The 18,759-nt window shown below is 43.0% G+C and overlaps 1 protein-coding gene across 1 annotated transcript in view; it reads right to left on the minus strand.

The window, feature by feature from the left end:
* Positions 1-18,759, minus strand: part of ERBB4 (erb-b2 receptor tyrosine kinase 4) — a 400,745-nt gene that overhangs the window by 296,326 nt on the left and 85,660 nt on the right. The window contains exon 4 of the mRNA XM_072874979.1: positions 10,212-10,398. Within this exon, the coding sequence (XP_072731080.1) occupies positions 10,212-10,398 (187 nt within the window). The remainder of the gene's footprint in view (positions 1-10,211; positions 10,399-18,759) is intronic.

Consider the following 18,759-nt stretch of genomic DNA (forward strand, 5'->3'; position numbering starts at 1 on the left):
ATAGAAGAAAGCATGAAAAGCTGTCAAATATCATAAGCCATACGTTTTCATTTTTAAATGAAAGATGGTGCCTGACAATTTCAGTACTTTTCCCCTTGTTTTTTAAACTACTCCTTCCTCACAGAAAGCTTCCCTGTCAGACATTTTTCAATTTTAAAAAAGTTCTCAAAAAATCTGCTACTAGCTCTAACTGAAGTCTACATACAGGAGATTGGAGCAGATGAGCTTCTTTCAACCTTGCGCAACAGTCTTGGCAAGAACATCTTGAACTTCTCCACGTTAACTCAGCCTCTGCCTCCTGCCCTCAGGTACCCGTGCCCCAGAGCCATTTTAGAAGCTGACTCTACAGCCCCTACACTGTTTTCACAGCCTTTAACGTCAATCTGAATGCACGCCCACCTGACCAGTTAAAAAACACCACCACAAAACAAAAAACCAAAACACCACCACAATCTCCTCTCTCCAGCACGGTAGACAGAGACGTCTCTGATGTTGACCTTCCTTCTGTGCCCCGTGTCAGGAGTACCCGCGGTTTCAAACCCAAAGCACGTGGCTATGCTATTTCTGATGGGCAGAAGAAGCAGCCAGCTCTCAGGGGAACTCCAGCGTGAGCACAGTGTTTGTACGATGATTGGACGGATGGATGCGCTCTCGCTTCTAAGCCTTAAAGAAATGAAAGCCCATCTATGAAAGTTTCACCAAGGGGGAAAAAAAAGAAGGAAAAAAAGGCAAGGCAAAGGGGTTTCAGAGAAGACAGCCCCTTGAGCGATTTCTAAACATCAAAGAAAAAGGCCTCCAGCATGTTCTCCTCATCTGATACCTTTGTTCCCCCATTCCACGCCTGCAGGCATGTTCCTAGAGATGCACAGAAGGCTCACACAGCCCACAGACAGCTCTGTGTCCACGCGTTACCTGCCTCCTGCTCCGATTACCTCACGCTGTCACTTCAGACCAATCGAAGTTCATTTTACATGGAAAGCGGCTCTTGCAAAGCTAGGTAGGACTGACCGGGGAGTCTGGAGTCCCAGAGAACTCCAGCAGTTCTGGATCAGACGCGCTCCTGCGCAGCTTGTCTGCTCCTTCAGTCGTAATGCAGTTACAGTTCAGGTGAGTGCTTCTGCTCCGCCATTAGATTGTGGGGCACAGGCTTGGGTGTGTCCCACTTCCTTCCCTCTGTTCACACGGTGATTACCCTTTGTCTGCAGGTCTGCATTTCTGTTGTTAAGTTCCCCTCAAGGTTACCTTTTCCTGCTCATCTCTGTGTTTGCCTCAGCGGCTTTGCAGAGATGCAGGGCAGGTGGCTGCGTGTTTCCACATTTACAAAGCACTCTCACAATCACAGCACACCCAGCTGCCTCAGCTGCTGCCCTTGAACGTATCCCTGTCATCACGTCCACTCTCGTGGGGCAGGCCATGGATAGCAAACAAGGCAGGCCAGAAAGGGTCTCTGGAGACAACTGTAATTGTCGGTCCCTTTTACTTCCCCCAGTCATGTAAGGAAAGCTCCTGACGGTAAACTCCTTGCTCCCCATCAGGAAGGGCTGTTATCTGTGTGCAAATTCAGAAGCAGTGCTCATGTGGGTAAGCTAACAAGAGTCTTCCTTACCCTGGAAATTGCAGGCAAGGACCTGTCAGCGTAACACTGCAGATGGGTTCAATCTGTCGGAACTTCTTCTTTCATAGCACATCCTCATAACAGCAGCATTTCCCTTTCACATCCCAACATACAAAGCTTGTGTGATCAAACTCAGTTTCAGATAAACTCTTAATGAACTGCTGCTCGCTCCTGGCCCTGCACTGTCGCACATCTCGGGGCTGCTGCAGACCCACCCGAGCCAAAACTACCCCACGTTGGTTTTGACGAGACTAGTCCCAGTGCTGGCCAGGCTGAGACTTGCGACACTGCAAGAAACAGGTTTGTGTGCAGGCAAGCAACAAGCAGCCTGGGATGGAGTTGGCCAAGCGGAAGGTGGGAGCACTTGCCTCTGTCAGCCTGCAGGCAGTGAAGGCTACGTGACAGTCTTCGCCCCTGTGCCAAGTGTCTGGGAGGGCTTCTCTGCCTCCTCTGTCTGCAAGGGCTTCCCCGGAGCTAGATGTAGTAAATAAAACAGTTTTTGGTCCATTGCTTCTCCAGTCCCTCCATATAGAGTTTCTAGGGAATTTCCTTCAGCAGCAAACGACATGAAAATGAAGAGGCATGAAAATATCCTAGGAACACCAATTATTTCCACCATGTAAACCTAGGGGTCTGATCCAACCTTCTTTGAACTAAGTAGGACTTTTGTGTTTGCAATGAATGGTGTCCTAAACCCCAACTCCTTATACCTATAGGTTGGCCAGAAAAGCTAGAAAAGGGAGCTCACTCTTGGATTTGGGGTTAAATCCAGGTCTGTAAGCATTCGCTGCCTTGTAGACATATACTGCCTTGCAGACACACGCTGCAAAGCCACTGAAATGCCTCTGCTGAGGTTTGCTGATCTTTAAGTAAAGGCACTAAACTTGACACCTGATCCCCAGAGGTTCATGCCATTTTGAGCCCTAGACGTCAGCAGCCCCACACTGCCGGAGGCTGGTCCCTCTGCCCCACCAGCGGCTCACAGCTCACATCCCCGTTGCAGGCAGGCAGAGAGAGCCCACCACCCTGTGGCAACTGAACTATCTTGCTCAGTAACTATCTTGCCTTTTGCTAGGGAGTGCTGATAGGTTACATTCCCCATGTAACACAAGACTTTAATTATTTTACAAAAGCACCAAATTCCTTGTCAGCTGTAGCCTGTCAGAAGGAAATAAGTAAATCAATGAATTCAGAAGACTGTAGAGAGAAAGAGAAAAAAAAAAAAAAGGAAAAAGAAAAAAACCCACTGAAATTAACGCTTCTTTCATTCATCTGAACTGAAGAAGATATACTACTGGAGTAGCAAGGATTTTAATTTCTAAAATACTTAGCCAAGACCAGAACTTGGCCTGGGCTGTGGAGTACAACCCAGCTCTTCCAAGCAGGTGGGGAGCTGGGATATATTTTTTCAGCAGTGCTGTCACTATAAACTGTACAATTTCTTCCCAAGTGTAATGCTTATGGCATTTTACTTAGGTTATAGTGTAGCTCAACACGGACTGTCTGCCAAAGTTGGATGTTTTGAAATGCCACCCGTTCCTGACCCATGTGATTGAAATGGAGGGATTATTCTGTTCAGATGTTTAACTCCATGCGAAGCATGTGGCCAGAGAAATCTCTGTGCTGCTAAAGCTCTCGAGTCACTGAAGTCAGGCAAAGCTACTCCATTACTAGAAGGCTTCAGCATTACTGGATTTATCTTGATTGCCCATATTTCTAAAAAGCTAAAGGGTGTTTCACACCTCCAGAACACAGAGAATTTCTTACTTCATAATTGAAAAATGCACAGATAGAGAGAACTACTGCAGAGAGGTGAAAAGGAGAAGCTGCCAAGAAAAAGAGAATGAATAGCATTATTATTTTACATGGCATTATCAGCTGACAATGGCAGCATACCTGGATGTATTTTATAACGACATTGAAACTAACATTTGTCAGTGTTAAAAGTTGAATTCCACATCACACCAGATCCTGTCTGAGTAGCATTTTCCTATGAAACACTCAAAATTAGTCTAATTAAAGTAGGCAAGCATTATTTGCTCTGTTGTAGAAGTGGTGATTCATAACAGAAAGCAGCAGAGGCATAGGTTACCACAGGGCTAGGAAGGATTTCTCTATCTACTCCAGACTCCAGTCCTTCCTCCCAGTCCAATACCCTTCTTTACCCAGCAGCCATATAATTAAGACCCTGAAAGCCCAGGACAACGTGCTTCTGTTTGCAGAGACCATAGTTAGACAGGAGCAATCTGCTGTGTCCACCTTGCCGGGTTATTTAGCCCAAGCACAGGACCCAAGTAGTGTGGTTAACGCTATTGCTAAAGCTAGCTAGGCTCGATGCTAGCTCAAGGATCCCTGTACAGAGCTCTGCTGCACGGTGTAGACATGCCTTGAGTCAGCTATCATTAGCTGGTATTAATCCTGACAGAGCACCCTGACACAACATCCTTAAAAGGGCTTAAGTGGGAGTTAGGCACTAGTTAACTTATAAATTAAAGCGTGAATTAAATTATCGACTGAAGAAAGTAAAGGGCAATTTAAGTTTCAGTTCATTATGAAGCCAAAGGAAGTAAGCCAATTTACACCAGTGAAGGATTTGGCCTAGTTTCTCCTCCCCGTGATTTTAAGCCCTGTTTTGTTACAGGAGAAGCTGCACGACGCAAAGTTACCCTGCTGCATGACATTGGAGACTCACGTCAAACATTCTGCGTATTACTTTCAATAAACTGTTTTAGACCATTTGCAATCCACTATATGCATTTTATTGTTTATGTGAAAATATTGGGGGGCAGGGGGGATACCAGCAAACAACTTTCTGTGGGATCCTTTGAATTTCCAGTTAAAAACGTTCACCAACATACCATTATTATTATGAGCTTTTTGTTTAATTCCTTGCCATAATCATTCCAAACAAGGTTGCGCATTTCTAACACTAGAGACAGAACTGAAAACAGTACTTTGAAATAAAGAAAACTGAGCATAAACTGTTGATCAACAAGTTGCAAAGAATCACAGACATTATTTATACCATTTAGCATGACAAAAGCATGTCCAAATCCTTCAGAGAGATTGTGTAAAATTCTAGCCTTACTGAAATTTAAAAAACAATGTCTCACCCTTGTTACTGAACATAATAAACTCATGAGTATAAATCTCATGGGGCTCAAAATCAGTATTTATTTCTGGCCATATACAATACACCTATTTGCCTTGATAACACCTGTGAGCAATTTTCTGCTAGCTGGAGGCAGTTGCTCCTCAGCCTGCAGGTCCCTTAACTGGGATTCCTCGGGGCCACGTCTGCAGCCGTAAGCCGAGGAGTGCCTGGAAGCGTTCCCAGGCACTGATGCCAGCTGGCAGGGAGCAGCCTGAATCCCCACTAGCAACTGCCTCCGTGCTCAGCACAGGGCGGCTGCGTACCGACTGCCAGCAGAGATCGGTCTCCGGACTCTCCTGGCTGTCAAATCACGCCTACAATGTCTGAGGAGAGCAGTAGCTGGAATGGGGAATTTTTTTTTCCAGGAAATAGTCTAACAGTGTCCTGGGGGAGAGGAGACAGACGTGCGCTAGCAGGCACACTTGTATTTATGAGCATGGGGGCAGCCACAAGCCTTGGCCCTTCTTTCCATAGGGGTGAGGTGAGCAAGGGGAACCCATGGCAGGTCCTGCAGCGAGCTGCTGAGGTCTGGGCCACCACACAGAAAAGCCCTCCTTTCCCAAGGGAAGCACAGCCGTGCTCGAGGTGCTCCTCTCTTTTCTCCTACCCACCAGCCGGTCAGCAAAGATGTGCTGGGATAGAAATGCCTCTGTAGTCCGTGCAGCTCTAAGGATATAGGGAAAGGAGCACCCCCGGGCAGTCACAGAGCCACTGCAGCTTCTTCTACAGGGCAGATAACTCCTGCAGCAGCCCTGCACGCAGAGGGTACCAAAGGGATTTTTTAAACAAATTCCTCATTCCTCCATGTATCCTAGCAACACCTCTCTGAGGTTAGAGATGCGATGCCTTGCCCACCTGTTGCATAGGAAGCCCGAGGCAAGTTACATATTGCTTTCTTCCCAGCTCGCCCCACCAGTACGAAGCCGCAGTGACTCAGGAATATGCCACAATCAGCATACCCCAGTCTCGTCTGCTCAGGCCGGGTGTCACCCACAGGCGTTTGCATCTCAAAACACTGTGAACTCTGCAGTAGCTCGTGCAGTGTGCGTGTGGTCCAAGGAAAGGTCTTGCTGACACAGGCCGAGGGCTTTGTGATCAAGCCAATAAAAAGGGGGTGGCCTTAATCTCTGCCGCAAAAGTGCTTTATGTGCAGTCACACAGCGCTGAAGGAGCTCAGGCCCTGAGCGGGCATCTAAATAAGATTTCCAAAAACACTGTAGGTCCAAAATGTGCACAGTGAAAAAAACTGAAAGAAAATTCATCTCCTCCCATGCCCCTCCCTCCAACCTGATCAAGCTGCAATACAATTATAGCAAAAGAGCAGTCCTTGTTAAAAAAAACCCAAGAAACTCACTGAAAAGCAACCTTTTTCATAAGAGATGTCTTTCTTTTTCTCCCTCCTCTAAAGCACCCCTTAGCATTTTCTATTTCTTGTGGGGGAAAAAAAGAAAATTAAAATGTTATAAAAATGATCATAGAACTTTAAAATTTTGTTTTATAGAACAATTAAAAATAAATTTAATAAAAACCTAAAAAAATAAAACCTATTACAAAAATCTGTAGAAGGGCAAATTTACAACAGATCACTTTCTGCACCCAGTGAAGATGGTCCTTTCCCTATGATTCTCCTGCCTATCAAACTAGATTTCCTTTCTTTGGCTATCATTGACCAAATCCTTTCAGCTACAATATGCATTTGTCACTTGAACCTCAGTTATCTTAATTTATCATGTATCTGCATTCCTGCAGAACAAGCAGATAAGAAACCACGTATTTTGCTGCTTTTTTGTGTAACTGAACTAATCACTGCTAAGTCCATTTTATTGTAATATATTAAAGGAATTCAATGGTTGCACAGGCACACGCGGGGGAGCCTCTGTCCCCAAGGCCAACAGGGGAGATGAGGTTATCACTGCTCAGTCTAAGATACATCATTTGCTGTAGATCGCTCTTATTTATCTTCACTCAGAGGAAAATATGGGATACTTCATAAGTGGTTTTGGCACTTGTGAGTTATCCCTCGTTCCCCACTCATGAAGATAAATGCCGTAATGAAACGCAACCATCAGGTATTCTCTGTATTTGGAGTACTCAAAGTGTGACCAATGATTATGCCCTTTCATTGGATAAGTTAAGGTTGACTGCCTAGCTACCTGGGGAAGACAGGAATGATTTGCACTAGCTCACAGGCAATGAATGGAAGAAGGTGGCATACCTTCTCCCTCAGCACTGGTTATTCTGCTAATCTCCAGCTGAATAATATGTTCAGTCTGTCAAACCCTCCTTTTCACTTTAAGGCTACTTGGCAGCTGAATCTGCAAGCTGAGATGAGTCCAGCTGAGATGGCAGCAGCCACTTCATTAGTTCAAGGTCTGTTTGTTTTTGACACTTCTGTGGAACCATTGACTAAGTTTTTATAACAAGTAAGAAAAGGATTTTTATAGGAAAGATTTTTTGCAAGCGTCACATGAATTTTAGGACGTGGTCCTGGCCTGCCTGTGCTACACAAACAAAACTCCCTTTTGGGTTGACAGACATCATGAGTGAGAACCGGATCATGTTTTCTGTGCGAGACAAAACTTACTGCCTTCATAGCTGTTATTTTTTTTATAGTGTAAGGGAGGAAATTCAAGCATTTAAAGTTACATGTAAATATGTAAACCTGCTAGAGATGTCTGACAATGAAAACACAGCTGTTAACAACACACTGAAAATAATGCAATGGTACTGCACAGGAGTCTGAAACCCTGTCTCTGGTTAAGTCTGAGGATAATCTGCAGGTGAGAGCAGCTTCCTCATTTATTTAACACAGGGAGTAGTGTTTGTATTTGTATATTGTTCACTACTGGGCAGAAATACCCTCAGGATCCCATCACCCAGACACTGCACAAATAAGAACAGAACTTCCCAAACTTCTGTGAACAAGGCATAAGGCCCAGAAAGACAGTTCTTCACATGCAAGGCAAGAGTTATGTTTATATTTTACTCAAGTGGAAGAGATGCATCATTCAAAGCCAATCTCTTGAAATCTGCAGTGAACTAGAAGCTTGAAGGATGCAAGCTCACAGGGGCTGCTTCATCTTAAATTTAATAACCAATCACTGGTTGATTCTGATGTAAATATGGAGCAGTTGGTAGACACAGGATAGGTTCAGACACAGCTGATCTATCACAGCCTTGCAACACCACTGACTCCCACATCCACCTGTTATTTTTATGCAGCTACTAATGCTAAGGATGTGTTAGGAAAATAAATTAAGTATTAATAAGCTCCAGGGAGAGCATTTGCAACAAGAAGCAGGTTGTGGGTTAAAATAGCCAGGTGCATCTTAACCAGTATACAAGATGGTCAAAGAACAGCTGCTGAAGAGACTCATGAGGCCCTGGCACATGCTATCCAGAAAATATTAAAGAGTATTTTGAAGCATGCACTGGCTCATATTCAGCACCCAGAAGCTATTTTAAGTGCTCAGTGGAGACAAGTTAGTGTTATTAGGGCACTTTTCTTCCAAGAGACAACAATACATTTTGAGCCAAATAATCCCATCAGAAGGCTTTGTAAACACCTAAATCAGATGAAGTGGCTGTGATGATCTCATGTTAGGAAAGATTCAGAGGCTGAGCTAAGGCAGGTTTTGTTACAACACTTGAAAAGAAAGTCAAGCTATTTGCTGGGCAGTTTTGGTGCTGTGTCTATCACGTAAAAGTGGCTTCCAGCAAGAATCTCTGGAGTCAGACGAACTGCCTATTGGCACGGGGCAGCTGGTTCAAGAAGAAAATCTTGAGCTGGAGCCTACAAGATAAGGTTTTTTTACCTTACTGAGCAGCAAAGCCATGGCTAAACGAGTACTGAAAACACAGCCCTCGCTTCCTGGCAGAACAACAGCCTCAGACTCAAGAGGAAAGGGTTCCAGTCCTCCTCTGGCCTTGGCCTTGCCTCACCTCTCTGTCTCAGTTTCACCAAGCCTAATGTCTTTTACAAAGCATTTTGAGACCCACAGACATGAAAAAGTACAAAAAGAAACAGATAATACTATTATTACCCGGCGCTATGGCTCGGTATTATGTGAAGGCATAGACAGTCACAATGAACACCCTAAATCAGAAAGATAGGAAAAAACGTGGGAACAGAAGAGGAGGAAATTGGATTATGACAGTGATAGAGAGAAGAGTAGTAGATGGCAGGGATTTAGAGACCTTGGAATGCACTCTGATATCAGCATGATGGTCTCAGTAAAGAAAATCGCTAAAAATATGACCAGAAGAAAGAGCCTGATCAGAAAGAGCCAGACAAAACTATTTTGTAAAATATTTCAAGTCTCCTTTTCCCTCCTGTTTTTGAAAGCTTAGCTGTATGGTGCGGCGAGGCTTGAACAACACGGAATGTAAGCGCTTGTGTGCCCCTCTGAATACTGTGACACAAAAAAAGCAGAGAGTGAAGGGTGCCTAAATATAGTTCAGAAGGCTCCCACCTCTCTGTACTCAGGTTCAAACTTCACATCCAGCTCAGGTCAGTGATTTTCAGTCAGCATTTAGCCACTGGCAGAAATAAGGCCATTTCACAATCACCAAGGCTTACGGTAGAAATGATCATAGCTGATGAGGAACCAGGTATGAATAAAATACTTTCAGTGAACTCCCTAAAAAGAGTTTGTGACTGCCTGCACTTTATTAAGTTACAGTCCAGTGATATTTAGCCAATTTTTAATCTCCCAAGCCACTGACTGTAGATCCTCAGCTGGGAGAAATGAAATGTTGATCTACCCCACATCATGATCCAGCCCTGAATTTACAGTTGAACATAAAACCATGGACTTGGCTTACATTTTTGTCTCAAGAAAATAAGCACTTTTCTCACTATATATAATACACTACTTCTGCTTAGAAAAGGGAGTTCTAAAATTAAATACATAGAAGATACAGTCTCCCCCTCCCATCCCCTCCCTCTCCCCTAAAATTAAATACACCAAAGATACAGTCTCTCCCTCCCATCCCCTCCCCCCCAGTGCAGCAGCAACGCTGACACAGAGAGCAGCAAGGGCAGAGGAGATGCTAAAGCTAAGCTAACTTGGCAGAAAGCATGTAACACCTGAAGCAACATACATGCAATAACCAAGGATCACAAGGAAACCACCATGCTCATGTTCTTGAAACTAAGAAAAAAGTTCATCTACTCTTTCAACAACTATTTTTGTTTCGAAAACACTCTTGGCATGAATTCCATACACAGCCTTTGATCAGTACTGAGAAAAGTACAGTTGTGAACCAAAAAAGGAACAAGATGAAGTACCAGCAAGCCTCTCAAACAATGTACAACTGCCAGACTCTTGTGGAACCTCTGCTGTTTGCAGGATGTAAGTGACTGAGGGCACAGGGGCAAATATTCAACAAGCTCATTTCTTTTCTTGCAACTGATCCATCACATTTGCGAGTTTCACTTACCCGTCAAGTTCTTCAAGCCAAGTTCCCTGAGTCCAAAGTTACCATCCTTTCTGTAGTTAAGAAATATCGCCAAAGCATATCGCTCTTCATAGAGTTTGGTCCCACGAACGATGCGCAGGTTCTCCAATGGCAGGTATTCAAACTGATTCAAAGCCACCAAAACATAGCCTGTGACTTCTCGGATAGACTGAAAGACAAAAATTAAACAAACACATTAGAAATGGTCCATTTTTAATTGTTCTGAATTTCTCACACAGTGTATGCTTTAGTATGAGACGCTGGTACCCAAGAAAAAAATAAAACCCAACAACTTTGGTTTCTGTTTCAGCTTACTGATTTTAACCACATTTCTGTTTCAATTTAACTGAGTTTATTAGAGATACTGGTTGGAAAACTAGAAAATAAAGAGGTAGACATTCTCTTCAATTTTATTAAACTTGAGCAGAAATTCACAGTAAGTATTAAAGATACACGAAAGGATGACTTTGCACAACTCAAAGCAGAGAGCAGGTGAAAGGCCTCTGCAGGACATGAGCAGAATCCACTGGGGCAATGCCACAGTTCAGATAAGACGGTCTGTCTGCAAGTAACTCTGTTGTACAGGATATTCCGCGGTGAGACTGAAGGGACACAACATGGGGTAAGAGAGACCCCTCTGGAAGAGCTCACCATCGAACAGGAACGGATGGTAGAAATGGGGGGCAGCTTTGGCAGAGTAAATAAAGACAAAGCACATATGTATTAACACTCACTTTTGTACTTCTGAATGAAATCAATCGCTGAACACTTACAAAGATTCAACTTCAAGTTTCATTTGGAAGTGCTGGAACCATACTTGCTATATATCCCAAACTTTGATCAAAACCGGTACCAAAACCTTTAGCAAAATGATTGCTGCATCTTTAGGTTGGCTGAAATCTTTGTTTGCTTTAGATGAACTACTCAATAACCCTCCTGCTCATAGTCAGGAATTGATTGCCTGGGTTGTAAAGGGAAAAAACACCCCAAAACCCAATAACTAGAAACAGTTTTTCAAAGTCCAAAAGATTAACAAAACTAAGATGTTTTTAGAAAGAAAAAAAATATTTTAAAGTATGCTTTTTTAGAAAACAAAGTTCATTCTAAGCAATTTAAATAAACAGCCTAGATATCTGCAAATGCCTTTGAAAAGCGTCGTTTCAACACTCGCATAGAGCCCCACCACCCTCAGCAGGACGTCGCACAGGCTGAGGGATGCTCCTGCCCAGAGCTGCTCCCAGAAACAGGACCTCCATGTTGGAAAAGGTCTCTCAAATACGGTTTTCAAATCTCACCTAATTCCATGCCTGCAACCGCCTGAAACCACTGTATACGCATATATTTATTTGTGTATGTATATTTAATGGACAGAAATTGATATAACTACTTGTGTGCTTAAGTGGATGCATGCACTTTTTCCTTCCCTTTGGCAACGTCAATACCTTAAACCGTACACAGAAAGAAAAATTCTGCTTAGAGTAACGTGCACAAACTATAACTAACATGATGGGGACTCCAGTCAATATCTAATAAAAACAAACAGGCAAACAGTAGCAGGCATCGAATTAAATGTGTTGTGTACGTATCATTAATAAAGGCAAGCAACATGGATTTGCAGCACAAAGGACAGGCTTCTGCTTCGCTGGTTCAGCGCTGCTGCCAGGATTTCAGTGTAAGTGTGCAAGAGCCTTTTAATTAGGTTTATAAAAGTTCGTAAGATTATTAACAAGTGTGGCAGTTTACATAAGGAAGGATTTATATGCCACAAACTCTAGGCACTAGCTGTCCTTCTAAAGTCAACGTCTGTACTCAGCTGAAGCTGCTGAAAAAGCTCTGGAGCTATTTCAAGACTTGCTTGGCATCTAAACAGAGCACAGTGTCATTACAGGACTTTGATGAGAACTCAGTGAGTTGAGCTAGGTTGAGAAGTACGGTTCAGTAGCTCAATATTAAATATAGAGCTGCATTATACCCTGGGACACTGATTCCATTATAATCAGAGGCTTTCCAGCACTTTCATGATAGCTCTTTGCTTTCAGACATTTCAGCGTAGCCAGTTTGGTCAGGAATTTTTCATTGTACACAAAAATTTCCTTAAACTGGCTTTTTTAGCCACTCTTCAGAATTTAGGAAATATTAAAATTATATTAATGGCTTCAATTTTTCCACTGATATTCTAGGGATACTGTGATCACTCTAATTAATGTAAAGGGATGTTTAACTTGGAATTGAGTTGAAAAAAATTAAAAGCAGCTCCAAAACTGCATCTGACCAAGTCCTCCCTGCCAATTTTTGTCACTTATAACCATGTTTTCTATTTTTAGGGTATTTCTTGTTTACTGCCATACAGCAAGTCCACCTGAAAGGGCGCTAATTCAGCAAGGCACTGATATTACACACACACACTCTCACCATCAAATCTTCATTCCAAAATTAAGAAGAGAAGAAAAGGACAAAGTTTTGTTGTTGATAATTGTGAACTGCCACCCCTAACCCAGAATCCTTGCTACTTTGTTTGTTTGGTTTATCCACCTGAAATGACAAATTATGGAAAATATTTTGACAAGAGCTAGAGGGTCCCTTCCAGTCCCATGGCTTCCATCAGTATTGCCACACCTTTTTATTTGCTGGAAAAACTGCCATGTTAAACCTTGCAAAACAAAATGATGAAATCAAACCAAAGGGTTTCTAATTTACTAGAACATAGCAACCTGACTAACCAAATCTAGCGGTCTGTTACATTAATTTGAGGTTTTATTTTATTTTTTTAATTCAAATTTAAATGAAAAAGAGCAATAGCATGTTTTGCAGGATGGTGTGCTTTCTGACTGGTCTAGCTTGAAAAAACGTACTGGGAGTGCAGCAGGCAGCTCAGGTTACAGCCACTCCTGGCCGACACTGTCACTTTGCCAGTCACTGCTAGTTTTGATGTGATTCTTACTGAAAATGGACACCCGCCCGCTTGGAGCTCACTCTAAGCCCTGTCGGAGTCACTCCAAAGATGCCTGTTGGCTTCCACGCAGACTCACAAATCCTCACACCAGACGGGATCAGCCAGCCTGATCCTCTGCAACTCATGCCAAGGTTGGGCATAATTTGAACCTCCCTCCCATCCTTTGTATACAAGGCTGAACGCTTTCCTGTTCAGGTATCCTGAACTCAGGTATAAGCTCAGATACCCTAATGCTCTATTTTAGCTGCTTTTGCTTCAGCGTTAATCTGCACCCCACCAAGAAGGTGGAGTGGCTCACAGCAGTGGTAGTTTGAGTGTCACCTCCTAGTTTGATTCTCCTGCTAGGTTTGGAGGTCCTCACAAAAATACATTTCCCATGAGTCAGTCCCTCAGGAAAGACAAAGGGAGCCAAGGACACAAATAACTGCATGTCAGTTCCCATGACCTACAACTATAATGGAAAGACACAGATTAATCACCAACGGACTTACAAGCTGAAAGTTTCCAACAGGGAAAACCAAATGAACTCTGGCAACCTCCAGTCTTGCTTGCTGACCATTTTGATTTTGCGGGGCTCCCTCCACCCCCATTACAGCATTATTTTGACTGGGAATTCCGGGCCAGCACGATCCTGCCTTCCCTTGTCACCAGCTCTTGAGACATGACACATCATGTGAAGAAGCCATCGAGTGAGGCAGTGACAGGCTCAGGCTCCCGTAGCACTCCTGCTGCTTCAGTAAACGCATTTTGGCTCCGCAAAGTTGTTTGGGTATGGCAGTGGGAATGAGCATATGGATTTGCATGAGGAAAAGGCTGAACTCCCATGGTCTCCATCGCAAAGGGACAAGGGACACTGTTCATTGAGCCCTTTGAGCAGAAGCCTGGCTGTTTGAAAGCAGATGAGGAGACACCTCTGAGAATTCAAGAGCCAAAGGTGCCTGCTCCTCTGACTGCGCCTGTTAGGCATCAGATCCTGAAATAAGAGCGAGCATACTTCTAGCAGGAAAGAAAAGTAGTGGGGGAAAAAAAAAAAGTATTAATCCTTGACAAGTCTAAAGCATCACGAGCTGCTTTAAAACCACAACAAGCCACAGGACTCAAGTCTGACATACTTACCTGAGAAAAGCTCTTCATCTACATTTTTGGACAGGAGATGAGTACTTGTGCTCCACAGCTTGCTGTCCCTAAGGCCCAGCGCTGCCCTGCACCCCAAAAGTGGGCACGGTAGCCTATAAACTAGACTCCTACCAGCCCCTACTTTCCCTGACACAGCCAATATTTTGTTTTTAAACCTAAAAACACGTTACCTTTTGATGACAACAGACCCGATGAAGGCTGTACGTCCCAAAACTCCTTGTGCCTGGAGGCACCGCCCTGCCCCGGGCGGCTGCTGCGCCTCAGGGGGCTGCCACAATATGGCGGCTGCTGCTCCCCTCAGCCGTGCCAGGGCAGCCACTTTGGAGGGTGCGGGTGGGCGTGCGCAAGGCAAACAGAGAAACAGGGTCCCCAAATGACACCAAAAATAAAAGGGTTATTTTTAGAGGTTCTTTTCAGGTGATGAACTGTAAAAACGAGCTCTAGACAACCTGTTCCCTTAATTACAACTAATATTAGCTGAGCACAGGTAAAGCATTTTAAGCTCCCAACAGCAAAGCCAGAATTATCCTGTCAGCTGGGAGTAAAAGGCAAGATTGTTTCTTGCCATCTTAAATCATCCTTCAACTTGAGCCAAATGAATCTGAGTGAAACAGAACAAAATAACAGTGAAAACGTCATCATTCTGCCCAGAACAACAGATCCTCGAACGATTAGGGAAGCTGATGTTTCTCATAAACACTACCGAGTCTTCTTAACATCTATTGGGGAAGATTAGACTGTGGCTGAGGCACCAAAGAGAGCTATATTGTGGGTTTTTATTTCAGCTGCAGACACGTTATTTATCCAGTCGCTGGACCTGATCCGGCAAAGCCCGTGCTGCCTCATCTGACCGGACACGCATCCCTGGCACGGGAGTCGGAGCAATGGCAACCTGCTGCGGGGGTCAGCCTACGCTTGTGGGACCCCAATTAATTATCTTTTCAGTTAATTTTGCCCTTTTCCATAAAAGCTAAATATGCTTCAAGTCTGCTTTGAACTCACTTTGAAAGCACCAATAAACGAAAGTGCAGGATGTGAGGATCACCTGATAAATGAGTGTGTTTAATTGACAGACACTAAAAAACCAAGGCATAATGAATATACATTCAGTATATTCACTCAAGAGACAAAGACAAAAGCCTTTGCTTTTCCAGCACTCGTTTGCAGTGAGACAGAGGTGCCTTGGTCCCCAGGGGAAGTCAGGGTGCTGCCCCAGGGGTATAAAGGAAGGCGGCTACTGGGAAAAATTTGGGGATGCACAGGGGTTTCCATAGGGAAGGGGTTTCTTCTTCTTCCACCACAAGGAGGGAAGTAGAAAGGGCAAAGAACTTTACCTTAGATGTACATAGGGAATAAGCCAAGTGGATACTTTTCATCCCATCTGTTGCACATACAGTAATTTCTGTTATCAGGGGATATCCATTTCAGAAGGCAGGGGCAATGCTCCTCGCGCGGCTCAGCTGCCTGCAGATAACAGACGTCTCCTGACTCTGCTCCAAGGAGCTAGGCTGACCCTCCGACGTGAACAGTGCGCTTTGTCGCAATACATTAAATCTTAAGAAAGTCAGATTTCTAAGTGATACAAAGGGGACAATACTTCCTAAGTTCATCATCCTTTTTTCCACCTTAACAAAGGTTAACATGCTGCAGCAAAGTCATGATTAAAATAACGAACATGAATAGTTACCACACATCATCTCATTCAGAAGCTTTTCATATCTCGAGTTGACTTGAAGAGAGCATTTCGCATTTTGATCAATTAAAAGGTACGCATTTATATCCGGTTAGAACTGTCCAAAACCCAAGTGGCCAAATTTGTTTCCTGTGTTTATTGCGAGGAAGAACCACAATACTGCAAAGACAACACTTGCTTAACGTTAAACAATTTCTCAGGGCAGTCAGGCATGTTTGTGAGTGTGCTGGTGATCTAAAACACCATCAATCAATTTTCTTTTTTTTTTTTTTCATACATTTTCACCCATGCAATGCAATGTATCTTTCATTGTCACAATTAAAAAATTAGCATTTACTGAATAACCACAAAATGGCCTGTAAGCAGCTACAGCACTTGCAATGCTAACTCTAAGGGAAACGCTAATATCCAAAATGTGGAAATAGCTATCCTATTACAATTTACGGAGCCCAATTAGCTGTTCCGTGCATTGCTCATCAACGGTTACAGATTTTTAATGACACGATAAACTGAGATTTTCAAAGGAGTCCAGGAGACGTATTTATGGGATTCAGGCACATGGCTGTTGCCAGCTTCTGTCAAAGCCCCATCCACAACCAGGAGAAATATGTAGTACACACCTTGTCTAAGAGGATGCTCCATTTAGAGAAAATGTCAAAGCTAACACAGAGCACACACATAAGGAATTTTGTTCCACAAGCTCCGGCCTTGTCTCCTTCCACGTTGTGCATCCTTCAATTACGTCAACACTTGTGAAATTGTGATGTTAAGCCCTTCTGAGCACCAGCAATTTTTCAGATACGCTGTACAAGCTTCAGTAAAAATCCCTCAAGTTTGAGCACACTGATGAATATCAGAACACGAATTGTGAAAAACATTTTTCTGGTGCCTGATGCAGAAGCAAGTGGTGTATCCTAACTAGAGTTGCCCTGGCAGCTGCAGAGAATGTGTTGTCCAAAACACTAAAGTTGCAGTTTAGATTCAAATTTGTTACCAATAAAAGAGGAACTTCTGGTAGTCTTTCAGTTTGCTTTAAGATATATTAAAGGCAAAGGAAGGGCTTGGTTGTAATTTTGTTAAGAGCTGTACCTGAGGAGCCTTGGGCTGCTGCATGACTGCAGAATCAAACTGTGATTCAGCATTGAAGACAGCTGGTAGAAACTTTAAATCATACTCTTATCCTCACAGACATCCAGTTGTCTTTGGCAATATGCTTACAAAATATTACCAATATCCTGAGCAGTAGGTCAATGGATTGAAGATAGCATTCGATTTCCTCAAATTTAAAGTAGCAGTCAGTTAGACGCATCTTTTGTTAAAGCTGTTGGAAATTCGTAAGTGAAGATTTTGCCCCGTAATTTATAGAACCCACCTTGGGAGCTGTTGAACTAAAGTTTTGTTTTATGCACGGTTGGTCTTTACATTTCATGATTCTAAGAGTGGGACTTTTCATACATTAAAACAAGAGAATTAGCTGTGCAATTATTTATTTACAGAGTTTGATGTAGAAATCACAGTTGCATACATGAGGCGAGTTAGGCCGAGTCTGAGCTAATATACATTACAGAAGGGTCCAGGGAGGTCTTGGAGGCAAAACAAATGCCAGTCTAGAATCCATTAAGCTGCAGATCAATGCCCAAATCTGGCATTTGGAAAGGAAGCCCCATTAATAACACATAAGTGATGGTGAGGGACAAAAACATGGGGAGCCTCTGAAATGTGTATCTTGACTCATTTTGCAAAGTATTGCTGGGAGAACAATGTGGGACGTGAAAAATAAAACAATGAACAAAATAATAAAATAATGTAGGAATGGGAACATTAAACAGAAATAATAGGTAAATAACAGGACCAAAAAAGACCCCTTTTGGTTTCAAATTTTGAAATACAGTTTCTAAAGACGTATCCAAGTATTCTTACTGTTGACTGAGTTAAGACTTAAGCTCAGGTGTCAGCTTGCACCATGTGTCTATGCCTATTTTTCAGTTAAAAATATCTATGAATAGAGAACCTGATCAGGCTTACATCAACATCTGAGAGTCTTCCCAATGTTTTCTGTCTAAAACATAATTCCTCTGTTTGTGTATCTGCTTAGGAAGGGTCTAACTTTCAGGTACACAGGCTGCCTGAGTGCACACAATAAATCCTAAGCAGTTTATGTTGAGCAACATTATGACCTAGACTAAGTCTCTACTCTGTAACAACTCAATCTTCACAGCTAACATCTTTCTGTCCTGAGGAAAGCTATGGATGACTACATATTTAGCAAGTCAATAAGAATTTTGACATTATATCTGTAATACCTGATTGGCCTTCAACGCACTTGCAGAGTAGTTTCCAGGAGAGTTTATTGTATCATCTCCCAAGGGAAAACTTAGTCATAAATTAGATCAGAAAGACTAAAATGAGAGCATTATGCTGTTACAAAATGCTTTACCATTTGGGCTGTTTAGTAGTAGCTATATTTTGCAGAAACTCAAAGCATATCAGCTTAGAGCTGCCCAGTTACAGAATTTCCAAGGGGAGAGATCGATGCCTTTTGCCTTCTCTGCTTTTGGGAGCTTCAATCAAGTAAATCGTGGTTTGTTTCCAGGCAACATAAAATTGTACAAACCGCTACTTCATAATCAAAATAATACCAACACTCTGGAAGGATTTTAGGAAAGTAATAACCATGGGAAAACACATTCCCTTTTATCAATTTGCCTTAGACAGCCATAGCCTACGAGAAGCTGTGAGCACATTCA

The sequence above is a fragment of the Ciconia boyciana genome, chromosome 10 (genome assembly GCF_034638445.1).
Source record: "Ciconia boyciana chromosome 10, ASM3463844v1, whole genome shotgun sequence".
Lineage (NCBI taxonomy): Eukaryota > Metazoa > Chordata > Aves > Ciconiiformes > Ciconiidae > Ciconia > Ciconia boyciana.